Here is a 12882-nt window from a genome sequence, read left to right on the forward strand (position 1 = left end):
GTAACTGCAATGCTGATGTATCAACTGCCTGTTTTTAATAAAACAGAGGAAATGTTTACCAGAGATAATACATTAAGTTATGTTCATCTTCCATTTAGGAGTTAAACCCCTAATCAGCTTTGTTACAGCACTGTTAAACCTGACCAGTAGATGGCACAGCTTCCCCATCCCACTGTCAACAAATCAAACACAGACAACACACAGACAACACAAATACACAAGACAACAAAAATGCATAAATCAGGAATTCTGAGATGAGCATATCCAAGGGATTAGATCTAATCCCTTTCAAGTGTGACAGACAATTATAGACATGACATCCACCAAATTGTATTGATGCTGCTGCGAGAGGCCACTCCAACACAATGAGATTCACCTGCAGCTGGAACGGGCCCAGTCAGGCATAATAAACCAGATGAGTTTTAGTGGCTTTTGTTCCCCTAACCTCCTGGGAAACCTTATGGGACCTGGTTTTCGTTTTGAGATGATGCATGTGAGATAAGACAAAAGCGGACTGGGTGTGGATGTAGGGGGGTGGGTGGCTTTGGTCTGTCAGAGCAAAGCCACCTCATTTCCCATGGGGATTTCCCTGCCTTGCTGACTCCCTGTCGCGCTGTCGCAATGACCTGAGCAAACATCCTCAGAGAAGACAAAAAAAAAAAAAAAAAAGAGAAGAAAGGATGACGGCTGGAAGAAAGCTGCCTTTCATTTGATCAGTTTCAGAAAAAAAAGCAGACACAACATACAACACAAGAACACAAACAAGTATGACAACAAATGCTGCTGTCAAAAAATGTACTTTATCCTTTATACACAGTGCATTTCCAGTGGTTAGAGATGAACCGCAGAATGCATTTGTGCATTTTGTGCATCTTGGCATGAAACAATATGTAGGGTAATTACCCATGTTGGATGTATAACACTGCACAGTACATTGACAGCCTATTTTACAGCTGTGTAGGTGTGAATATACCATCCCCCACTCAACCTGGCCTTCACGCCAATGTGGATAAAGGTGTCCATCTGGGTCTTTGTGTGGCCATGAACATCTGTGACACATCTTTTGTCTGCTGCAAGCTCCATTGTCCTAATAAAAATAAGTATTGCATAATAACCTAATGGTGTATGAGCAAACAAGGAGGCTGAATTTCAAGGCATTTGTCCTGCTTTAGTTTAATAATGATAATGGGACCGGGTTTATCGGCAGTCTTTCTGTCTGCCAATGAATCTCTCTCTTTTTTAAAAATTTTTTTTTTTTTTACATGAGCAGCACAGCTTGTTCAGAGAGGAGCCCCGACCTAAGAGAAGCTATTCATGTGATTAAAAGACCTTCGGTGTCCAAAAAAGCTTCTCCTTGAGCTGTTTGAGCATATTGGTCATATTAAATAACGCAAAAACATGATGAAAATGATGAAAAAGACACACTGGGGAAATTTTCAGTCAGATTTTATATATCAATATATAGAGATATTCAAAAGAACTTCATTACAGAAAATCAAAAAGGTGGAACCTGTTTGGCATTGATACAGATGATCTTTGCATGTACAATACAGTAGTTGGCTGATTGAACTCCCTGTCCTTCTGGTGACAAAATACTGTAGGAGAATGAACAAAGTAAACTAAAAGGCACAAATAAACAATAAATCATTTCACCTCACACCAAGGTTGAGAAGTTTCGCAAAGATGTGGGGAACATTTCTGAAGGGAACACCATTTTTCACATGGGGTAACAAAGAAATAAAGGCTACACGTAAAAAGGATGCTAAGGATGCTAAATGATGCACAGCAAGAAACAACACAAACCACTTTGGTGGATAATTCATATTTCTTACAATCAGGGAATGCAGTGCTCTCTCTTTATACAAATAAATTAATATACCTGTCAACACTTTCAGTTATCTAAAATCTTATGTACATCTTCTCTTTTACATAATTGTATAATACATTATTAAAAAACCTTATGAAAACATATTTACAAATCAATGATTCAAAAAGCACCCTCAAAGCTTCTCCAGTGTCACACACTCTCATGCATTCAACCTGTCTCTCACATACACACACACAAACACACACAACAACATACACCAAAACAGTGTACACACCTTCACACACTTCCATGCAAAACACCACAGTACAGAAGGCATTCTAAGAGGGTTGTGCAACAAAGAGCATACAAACGGTTCAAATATGGCTGTGGGATGAACATAAGTACTCACATGCATGATAATGAACACACGCCCACAAGCAGAAATGCGTGCACACGCTCACACACACACACACACGCCGCAATCTCTCTCCACCTGGATCCTGCAAAATCCCAGTTCATCCCAATCTGCAGGATTAAGTGGAATCTGGAGTATTTTTTTTTCTCTTTTTTGCCCCCAAATGGATTGCCAGGGTTCATGACAGGATGAAACCGGTGCAGCCACAGAAAAAGTCTGTTCACTGACAAGAAGACTGAAGCTGGTCTCAACTTCATTACAACAGACTCTGCCCTCTTGTTTTCAGTGACTACATCACATGACAGGTCCTTGTCAGCAGTCGTCCACCTGCTGGGCGCTCCCCACATGGCACTGTCCAAAACCGTCTGCTCAAAGACATCAGCCATCTCAGGAGGGGGAGAGCAGGCCACGGAGTCCTGCGTGCTTTTGTGCATGGGCATGCGAGTGTGTGTTTGTGTGTTCCTGTCTTGCTTGGAACGATAAGCGGCTGTATTGTCAGTGGGTGAGCAATTATGCATGCTGTTTGTGTTTTCTGAGGGCAAGTGCACACTGTCTCTGTTCTCTGGAGGCCAGCATGAATTTGCTAACGCTGCAGTGTATGTGGACGCGTGGATGTGTGTGTTTATCGGTGCAGTGAATGTGCACACTTGCTGAAAGAATAAAAGCAAATGACAGAATAAAATTCTTAGAAAAGCAAATGAGGATTTTTTGCAAACCACATATAGTGTGGCCTGTTGACATCAAAAATGCAAAGACAAGTGACGGACAACAATGACTCACCACACTTGAAAGCAACAGTCTATTGCTTATCTCAAACCTCTTAACATCTATAGAAGTCATGGGAAAGAAAACGTTAACACCTGGGAAGAATCCACTTCGCTCCTTTCTCAGAGGTCTAGAGCGCTAATCTCACATCCTCTTTGTCCATAAAAAATAGCTTAAATAAGCCTCCAGCTTCTACTCTGCAGTCCGCAACCCTCCTGTACACTCCTCGCACCCTGGGGTGTTTGAGGTAAAAAAAAAAAAAAAAAAAGAAAAACACAATCTGCATACTATACTCTACACTCCATAATATTCTACAGCCCACCCTTAAAGGTGTGCCTCTAAGATAATGAAGAAGTACACACAAACTGTGGATGGTAACCTCCGTTAAAAGCTCTCATTTCAATTAGATTTGGGAAAAATCCCAATAATGAAGAAACCTCACCCACAAAAATGTTAACTACAGATGACAGCTGCAATAGAGGTGACGCAATTGACATAAATCTGTACAGATTGTCCCATCAGCAAAGGTGCTGCCCTAGTTTCAGACCTCCTCCTTCCTAAACAGCGCTCCCAGAGCTCCAGACTCCACCTCAAATAAGACAACGCCCCAAATTAAAACACAGAGGATGAAAAATAATCTTTGACAGCTCTGTCAAATATTAGAGACAGAGGACACACACTTCACACAGCTATGAATGCAAAAAAAGGACTCAACTATGGAGTCAGGTTGACTTAATATTCCAGCTTAAGTCAATGTTGGGAACACTTTAGTACATGTAATTACTTTGATGATTAATTCTCAGCACTGACTGGAGGAAAAATAGATCCAGCTCCAGCACAGACAGATGAATGTATGAAATTATTTTATGAGGAGTAATTGTTGTTTTATTACTACTGCTGCTCATTGTATGAAAACTGGCATGGGACATGGCTGTGCAAGGCTGGATGTCCTGTATGATGATATGTTGTTCGTCCTGTTAGCAAACTCTGTCAGAGTTTCCCCTGACCTCACTATGTGTGCGTGTGCCTGAGCGGCCATCTTCCCCTGTAGCCGCCTTTGTGGGTCACTTTGCAGTAGAAAGCATGGGTTGCTCTGTGTACCAGTGAGTTCCCGGGTCGGGCATGCTGCCCCCAAGTGGCAAGGCGATGAACTGTGGGCAAGTGCCCCCTCCCGCTCCCACGACTCCCACGCCAACGCCCGACGGGTAAGTGTGGTGGTGCGTGTGGTGTCCCATGGCATCAGTCCGCCCGATGTGGATCTCGTCCTCCTCGCCCTCACCGGTGGTCTTGCGGTAGACGGGGTTGTCGAAGTTCATGCTCTTGGTGGAGTTGCGCCGCCAGTTGCGCCACACCAGGTAGACTCCGGCGCAGAGTAGGCCGAATACCACTGTGGCAACGATAGGAACTGCATGCGTTTAACACACAGCGGCAGGGACACGGGAAGGGGGGGAGCGTTAACGAGGCAGAACGAGTCCATGGCGTGAAATGACAGGCACAGAGAGGAGCACAACAGGCATGCGGGGGACAGAGAGGGCAGGGGGCAGCGGTGGACTGAGTGAGAGGTTGTGTGTGTGTGGGTCGCTTGGCTAAACATTCACCATTAATTATGAACATCAGGTCAGACTGGGCCATACACTGCCTATCACACAGTTTATAGCTTTTTAACAAGGGTGGGTAAAACTTTACTGGACTACATGAGTTTCAAGAATTCCTTGGGTGAGGAATAAAAAGAGTTACGATATAACCCAATGATGCGTAAGGCAGGGCTTCCCCAACTTTTTCCTCAAAATCCATGAACCACCAGGGTTGGTTTGGGACCTCCAGGGCTGGTAAATGAGGGTTAATGATCCTCACCAAATCTCTCAATAAGAATTGTAATTTCAAAATTTCATCAACACCAGTGGGCTACTGCTAAGTGTGCTTCCTCTGTGTTCTTTACAGAGAGGATTTTCTGTCCTGCCCTGTGTTTCCACCACATGACATGATGTCTATGATGAATACGGTTCTTGTGAAATGACTCACCGCTGGTTGTCTGGGTTAACTTACCTCAATATTGTGTACTATTGCTGCATATGTTTTATTTCCTCAACCTTCAGATGCACAAAAGACAAATCTACAGTAGCATTATTCGTTTATACAAATTCTATTATTTTATTACTGGTGGTGCATAGCTCCTTGTGTCCCAAGGCATTAACCACTTCACTATGCAGGGAAATAATTCTGACATATCCAAGGTAAACAGTTGTTTATGTGACAGTTTGCATTATTTTCTGAGTGCTTCCTTCCTACCAGCAACACAATACAGAGACAATAGGTCTACTGACAAGGTGTCCTCTGGCTGTAGCAGAACCCAACACAACAACACAGTGTGGAGTGAGTGAATAATGCGGTGTGGCAGCCATGTCAGACGCACAGAGAATGACTCCGGAGAGACTGCGGAGAACAAGACCTCTAGGCCACGGTCCTCTCATCCCAGGCAGAGCCAGATCAGTGTGAATGGGCAACAAACAGAGTGGATACGGGCGGCAGGTAGACAGGGCTTTACGCAATACGCCGAGCCCTGCAGGGCATGGACGCCGAGTGTAGACAGACAAATATAGACAAGGAGGCTTCAGGTGACTTACCGATGGGAATGACCACCCCCAAAACAGCCACTGTCAGATTCTCACCCAGGAGGAAATGCTCACTGCCGGCTGGAGAGAGAAATTAAATGAAAGAGTGGGACAGCAATAGAGAGGGGGGAGAAAGAGAGAGAGAGAGAGGAGAGTTAGAGTGATCAAGAGGAGAGAGAGAGGGAGAGAGTCAGTGAGGGGGCACGGAGAGTGATGAAAAAAAAAGGTGTGAGAAAAATTCAGCGAGAGAGAAAAAAGGAGCGAGCGGGAAGGAAGAGTCGGTGGAAGAGAGAGTGAGATAAACCAGAAAGGTGGGGAGCGGGTGATCATGCGTGCATGGCCGTGAGTGTTTTACAAAGAAGAGACAGATAGTGAGAAAGGGGTTTGGGTGTGAAAAAAGAAAGTGAAGAATGGAAGAAAGAAGGGAGAAGAGAAAAATGATGAGCCGCTTGGCATTTGTCAGAGGCTGGTCCCTCCCCAAGGCTGCGGTGCAGGCTGTGCTACCTTGGCACTGCCCCTGACCTTCTGTGCATAATCTCCATCCAGGCTCCATTAGCACAATGTCACCCCACAGCTTACAGCATAAACCCTTTTTACATATCAACTTACCAACACACTCATTAATGTACACACACACACACACACAGACAGACAGACAGTCTATACCCTACCCACAATTTATGGGGGGGAAGGCGACATTTTCAAGGCGACAAGGTACCATCCATCGTTCCCATTAAAGTCAGCCAAGCATGGTTGTTGGGGCTTGTAGATATCTCACTTTAATGCCGTCATTATGGTGAGGGTGAGGCTGTTAGCTACATTAAGAGTGTGAGTGGGATTGGAGGGTGTGGTACTTGGCAACAGATGAAGAGGTTCGGACAAAAGTACAGCTTCATCAGAGGACTGCGCCACATCTGTCTTTAACTCCTTAATGGGCTACTCGGCCTTTGGCAATTGCACAGAGGTCTGCAGGGGCCAAAGGAAAAATACCCTGTGATCGTCGAGGCTACAAAAGTGTAATCTTACATTGTGATGAGCGAGTGTCAGTTCTCCCAGTGTTTAATAAATACATTTTATGAGTTATGGGTGCTTGCTATGCCCCATTAAAATAGCCCCAACATTTGAAAAGAGCATTATTTGGCCTTTGCAATTTGTTAAATGCAACAGCCAGTTCACTGTAGAGGCTAGGTGCGCCTTTGGGAAGTGATATATCTGTAAATTTAAAGTATTAATGTGAAAATCTCACAAGTCCGGACACTTCATTTCTCTCACCTTTAGATGAACATGTGAATAGCAATTAAAGATTTGCAATGCATGTTTAAATTGTTGCAACTAGGACTGACTGACTTTTGCATTTCAGAAAACATGTTGCCTTTAAAACTCTGAATATAAATGTAATAAGGCACTTGTAGCATGGCATATGTATTCAAGTCTCCATGAAATGACCTCACCTGACTTCTACCTCCTGTAAAACAAGAGGATTTTAAACAGTGACATAATCCTGCACTAGTGGGTGTAAATTAAAATTTCAATCATTAAAACCTTAAAACCCTCTCCCAAAGTAATATCCTATCAGTTTGCACTTGAGAATGATCCTTCCCTGTGCTACCTCCCACCCAAACAACCTGTTTCAACAGGAACTGCATAAAATCAACAAAGTTTGAGTCCATTTCATGAGGTCTTTGAAAAGGTTTTTGTATGGAAAGATAATGTTTTGTATTGTTAAAATATGCAATAAAATGTTAACATTTCCAAAAGGAAAATTATCGGATTACTCAATCAATGGGATAATTGGTAGAATACTAGCTTACTACAATAAAAGATACCTGCAGTCATAGTTTGAAGCTCTCACTCAAGATGCTGATTTTTTAAATCCCCATTTACTTATTTGCAGCTGCATTTTCATTAATTTGGGTTGTTGTAATACTTCGTGGCAGCTTGCATTATTCTTATCTATATTTTATTTTATGCTGCTGCAACGACCCAATTTCCCCAGGGGGATCATTACAGCCTAATATAATCTAATTCACACATTAATATATCCATGCACACACACACACACACACACACACACACACACACACAAACAGCAGCTTCAGTGAACGCTGTACTACGGCAAGTCGTTTAAAACTTCTTCATGTTCCAGACATCAAAACAGCTGACAAAAACCTTCAAATTTGTGAGATTAAAGCAATGTTAAAATTTTCTGATATTTTTGCAAAGCCCACTCACAGTGATGTGAGATGCTGCTGTCCCCTGCAGGCGTGGTGGAGATGACCATGGCGGTGGCGGTGGGGTGGGAGCCCAGGGCCTTCGACTCCTCCTCCGACATAGGCTTGTGGGTGCTGAGGGGCGTGAGGAGGTCAGGAGCACCGGACGGAGCCGTGGTCAGGTGGGGGATGGCGTCCGCCTGTGATACTCCGCCTGATGCCGGTGGGAAGTCCTCGGCATCGGCTGCTCTTGTGCCAGGCGCAGAGCCCGTAGGAGATGAGGATGATGGTGTCGTGTCGTTTCTTGGTGCTGCTGTGAGCAAAGGAGCATCAGAAGAAGTGAACTCACGTAACAGCATTGTGGGAAATGTGTTGAGTGCATCTTCTATTCTAGTCTATTTCAAATGATTAGAAAGGATCTTTTCTAATCTAAAGCCTCTGTGGTAAAGCACCGCTAAACTAAAACACAACCCCTCTGAACCTCACTGTATGTCAATAAATCTGCATTACAAAATGGATAATCACCGGCATTAGTTCAGATTGGCTGAAACAAGTTCAAAGCTTCTGCAAACACTGATAAACACACATCTGTGGCTGCATTAATAAGCTAATTTAAATATTAATATGGTAGCCAGAAATCACCACTCATGCTGGTACTGTGTTGCTTGGAAACCACATTTCTTTAGCTATATTGAACTAAAGACTAAGAACTATATTGTTTGTTTAGCAGAATAGTACTTAATTATTATAGATTACAAATAATAGATTCATTAAACATTTGTGTTTGAATAAAATAGCCTATTAGTGTCATGCTAAAAAAAGGAATAAGCAACACAATCAGTGCTTTGTAGTAATTTTAGAACAGCTAAAAGGGTTTTAGGCAGTCTATACTGTGCTATATTTGCACTGGAATAAATTGTGAAATAATACAGTAAACATATATAATTTCAAAGCTTGCCTACTTGTTAAACCTGAACATTTCCTGAACATTACATTACTTGCTGAACTGGTAAAAATAAAATAAGACAGAGTGAACAGGAACTACATATCAGAGCAAACTTAAATATTATATTCCATTTACTAGGATAGTAATAATTTGGGTTGTAGAGCCCATAGGACTAATGCCCACAGGTTCCACCTCTGATGACATGTACTCTGTAATACTGTAAGACCTTCCTTCAGCTGAACAGAAACCGATTATCTCTGCTCAACAAACCTCTTTGACCAACAATGATTACCTTTCGAAATAGCAGTGTCAACTATGACTTATTGATGCTCTCACCTGGCACACAGCCCCTCATGTCAGGCCCCAGGTCCTGTCCATCAGGGCAGGCGCAGGTATATTTAGGGGAGTGTTCGGTGATTTGAGGAGCCTTGAGACACAAGTACTCACAGCCTCCGTTGGCCATGCTGCCCAGATTACAGCTGTCTGGGCCTGGGGACAATCATGAGAGAGACACACAGAATTATGTAATTATATTTAAATGAATAAAGAGATCACTGATTATATGAATATTTCACCCAAAAGCTATTATTTTGCACCATTTACTCATCCCGGGATGCTTTGGATGTTGAAAAAAGTTATACACTGACACTTCAGTCAGACCGAGGCGTCAGTGTGGCCAGTAGGGCTGCTGGCCAGTGAACAAGCTGGGGGTGTGTCTTTAATTTACTGAGCAGCCCAGTTGTAAGCACTTGCTCCAGCATTGGCCATTTCCAGAAGTGGTTAACTGAGAAATCTTTTCACTAAAGTACACTGGACAGACAAGTGGATTTGAATTACTCTGCATGCAAAGTATTTGAATTTGAAATTGATGTTTTCATGTCCCTTTTGCTGCGGCTGTTTGTCAAAGTCACCAATCAGCTTTAACAATGCTTAAGTCTTTGGAGCTTTCGTTCTCTATGAGGCAATTAAAAACTTTTTCGTTGGACATTCAAGACATCTCCAGCTGAGTACTGTATGATGTCACAAAATACATAGTTTTTGGGTGAAGTATTCCTGAATATGGATGGAGAGAGAGAGACAGAGAGAGAGAGAGAGACAGAAAGAGAGAGAGAGAGACAGAGAGAGGTCCTGTCTAGATAATAACACTACTCTCAAAAATCTATGTTCAAACTCTTGCCAGTACGGTTAAGGTTAATGTTGGGGCAGAGCAAAGTGCTACTGTGCTGAGTCAAGTGTGGAGCGAGTTTCACAAATCTTTGGTTAGCATCTAGACACGACCCAGTAGAGCGGAGACACCCGCCGAGGAGGCAGATTCGGTGTTTTCCTCCACCCAACAGTGCAGCGTGTCTCTCTTTCATCAGCTGGATGGATCTGAGACGCATGCATTAAAATCAGTTGGACCTTCTGCACTGTTTGCTGTACGTCTGCAGCAACTAGACGGATGTGAGACGGATGGTGCACCCAGCAGAGCATCCTTTCCCCTCCGTTCCTTTTATTTTACATCATGAAAACTGTGACCATTAAACAGTCGTTTAGTAAGGGCTTTAAAATTATGTAAGTGTGACCTGTATGGCGATTCATTCATTTGCACTTCTGTGTCTAATCCCCCGCATGATGTCAGTTAACCAAACATGGAGCTGAGATGGATGAGGTGAATTGCAACACGGTCATAGCTTTGCGGCCTGAACTTTTAAAGCTATCTTGCTCACAAGCAGACAGACACACACGGCAATTACATAACCTCCAACAGCTCCTCAGCAGAGGTAATTACAAATGTTTATGATACTGGGCCCAGTGCAACTCTCCTCTGTTCATCCCAAAGCCGTGTTCAGCTATAAACTAGGAAAGATGGAAATCTAAGGGAATTGGGAATGGGAAGCCTGAGTTGACAAAGATATATAAAAAGTGGCAAAGATATACACAGTGAAAGATTGTAATACACACAGGAATGGGCTGGCAGATAAGGACAAAGAGAGACACGGGGGAGAAGGATGAATACAGAAACTGACACGCTGAGGAAGAGATACACAGAGACATGAATGGTTATGAGGTTACGATGATAAGTGCTCAGTTCAGTTCAGTTCAAATCTGGATTGTTCTGCAAGAGTAATCTGGGCTGCGGACGGGGTTTTGACAGCCGCGCGAATGTTGCTGCTTGCAGTGCTTTGATCACTCTGCGACATTCACATGCGTACAACCCTTCAGAATCATTTATTCATGTGCTTGAGATGACATGGACCCACGGAGGAGTCTGATATGCAGGTACGCCTCAGCTCACACAATCAAAGGAAACGCGGGAGGAGATTAGTGCACTGGCATGAACACACTCACAAATTCACTAACACACACACACACGCACACACCTTGAGGTTGTCGGAGCTGGTGGAAGACCACGATGTCGTGGGGGTCGTTGAGGTGTTCAGCCAGCGTGTGGATGTCCTGACCAGTCAGCCTGTTGGCCGTGAACACAGCCTCCCTCTCTCTGTCTGTCCAGTATATTCGATCCTGAGATAAATAAACAGTAGAATAACAGATATAACATGTATAATACAAATTCGGTTTGAGAAAGAACAGAAAGTGAATGTGGTAATAATAAGGCATGATAAAAATCAAATTAAATTTTCTGCTGTGCAAATTTTTCACTCTGAAACTCGACTTTGGCGGCTTTTGAGCCCCTTGACGGAAATAATTTACAATACCCATCACAACGAGACCCCAGACCCTCCCACCTCACCCTGTGTTTGCAGAACTATGTGTATTTGTAAAGGTGGTGATGAATATTTTAGTCACAGTTAGACTGAGCTGCAGAACTGTAACAAAGCAGGTTTTCCCAACTGTTGTGGTGTTTATTTAGTAATTTTATAGGAGAAAGAATGGGTGGACCCCATGAAGCCCCTGTGATCCCAAAGGTCCTATATTCCCTCAATGTCATTTTTTTCAATTAGAAAACAGCGCCACACTCCTCCAGTCCTACAGTCTCTCAACATGCATTAAAAAGAAGTATGACACCCATAATGTTACAGATAAAGAAAAATGCATAATCTGACACTATGTGCTCAGTGATTAACGTCTGAATTGTTTACCGACAATATACCGTATGACAGAGCGGTGCTTAAGTAAGACTCTTCAGATCTTCAGATTATGCGTTGTTAGTTATATACCAGAGGGACAGACAATATTTTTCCTGTTTTGATAAAGGAGTATAGCATTGAGGGAACACAGAGCTGTTTTTAGTTTGAAAAAAAAAAATGACATTGAAGTAATATAAGACCAATGAGAACACGACCACAGTCCTGGAAGGATCTATTACTTTTTGACAACACATTGGTAAATATGCTGCAAACACGTTTACAAATGTTGTTATGGTTATTCCACAGCTATAGTTACGGTAACTATGCTGCACACCTAGACGGGTGCTATGGGACGGGAAAGCACTTGCCTGCACTTGTCTGCGTGTTTGTTTACCAATAATATAATATAATATAATGCCTCCATCCTACATCTAATTACTGCAGCATAAGGCAGGCTTTTTTGTGTTTTGGTTGAGGACACTTTGCTTTGTGCCATACCCCAGACGCAGAGTAAACACACAGAACTCAGCGCATAGAATAAACCAATTTCCACCGTGATGATCTAATTTCTTTGCAGCCATTATACTACGCTATCAAAATTAATTTGTGAATGATATATTGAGGTTAACATTCTGCACGCAGGGGCTCGGCGGGACAGAATGAGAGTGAAAGACAGAGTGAGAGCAATTGGAATAAGATATGAGGAGAGATTACTGAGAAGAAAGAGAGGGGCAAAGTGACCTACACAAGAGAGAATGGAGACGGACTGAGAAAGAGAGGCATGCTGGGAGAACGCACACAGGCTGCTAGGATCGTTTTTTTTTAAAGCAGTCCATTCTAAATGCTGCCAATGCCTCAATCAAGGTATTGTATCTCTAATATATTTGTGGAAATGAGATAGAGGAAGGAAATGAAAGAGGGAGAAATGATAAATATTTGTCCATGCACTGATGTTTTTCTCTATCTTCTGCAGAAGAGTGAGCATGCTAATTTTGCTGAGAATACATCATCATACGGGACACGGGAATATGAATGCAATTGCATATCAGATGTGCA

The 12882-nt window shown here is 42.9% G+C and overlaps 1 protein-coding gene across 1 annotated transcript in view; it reads right to left on the reverse strand.

Moving 5' to 3' along the window:
• Positions 1-4051: 4051 nt before the first annotated feature.
• Positions 4052-12882, reverse strand: part of LOC115374843 (low-density lipoprotein receptor-related protein 8-like) — a 59917-nt gene continuing 51086 nt past the window's right edge. The window contains exons 13-17 of the mRNA XM_030073986.1: positions 11119-11260; positions 9092-9244; positions 7832-8122; positions 5612-5680; positions 4052-4392 (exon numbers count right to left, since the gene is read on the reverse strand). Of these exons, the coding sequence (XP_029929846.1) occupies positions 4052-4392; positions 5612-5680; positions 7832-8122; positions 9092-9244; positions 11119-11260 (996 nt within the window). The remainder of the gene's footprint in view (positions 4393-5611; positions 5681-7831; positions 8123-9091; positions 9245-11118; positions 11261-12882) is intronic.

This window comes from Myripristis murdjan, chromosome 17 (genome assembly GCF_902150065.1).
Source record: "Myripristis murdjan chromosome 17, fMyrMur1.1, whole genome shotgun sequence".
Lineage (NCBI taxonomy): Eukaryota > Metazoa > Chordata > Actinopteri > Holocentriformes > Holocentridae > Myripristis > Myripristis murdjan.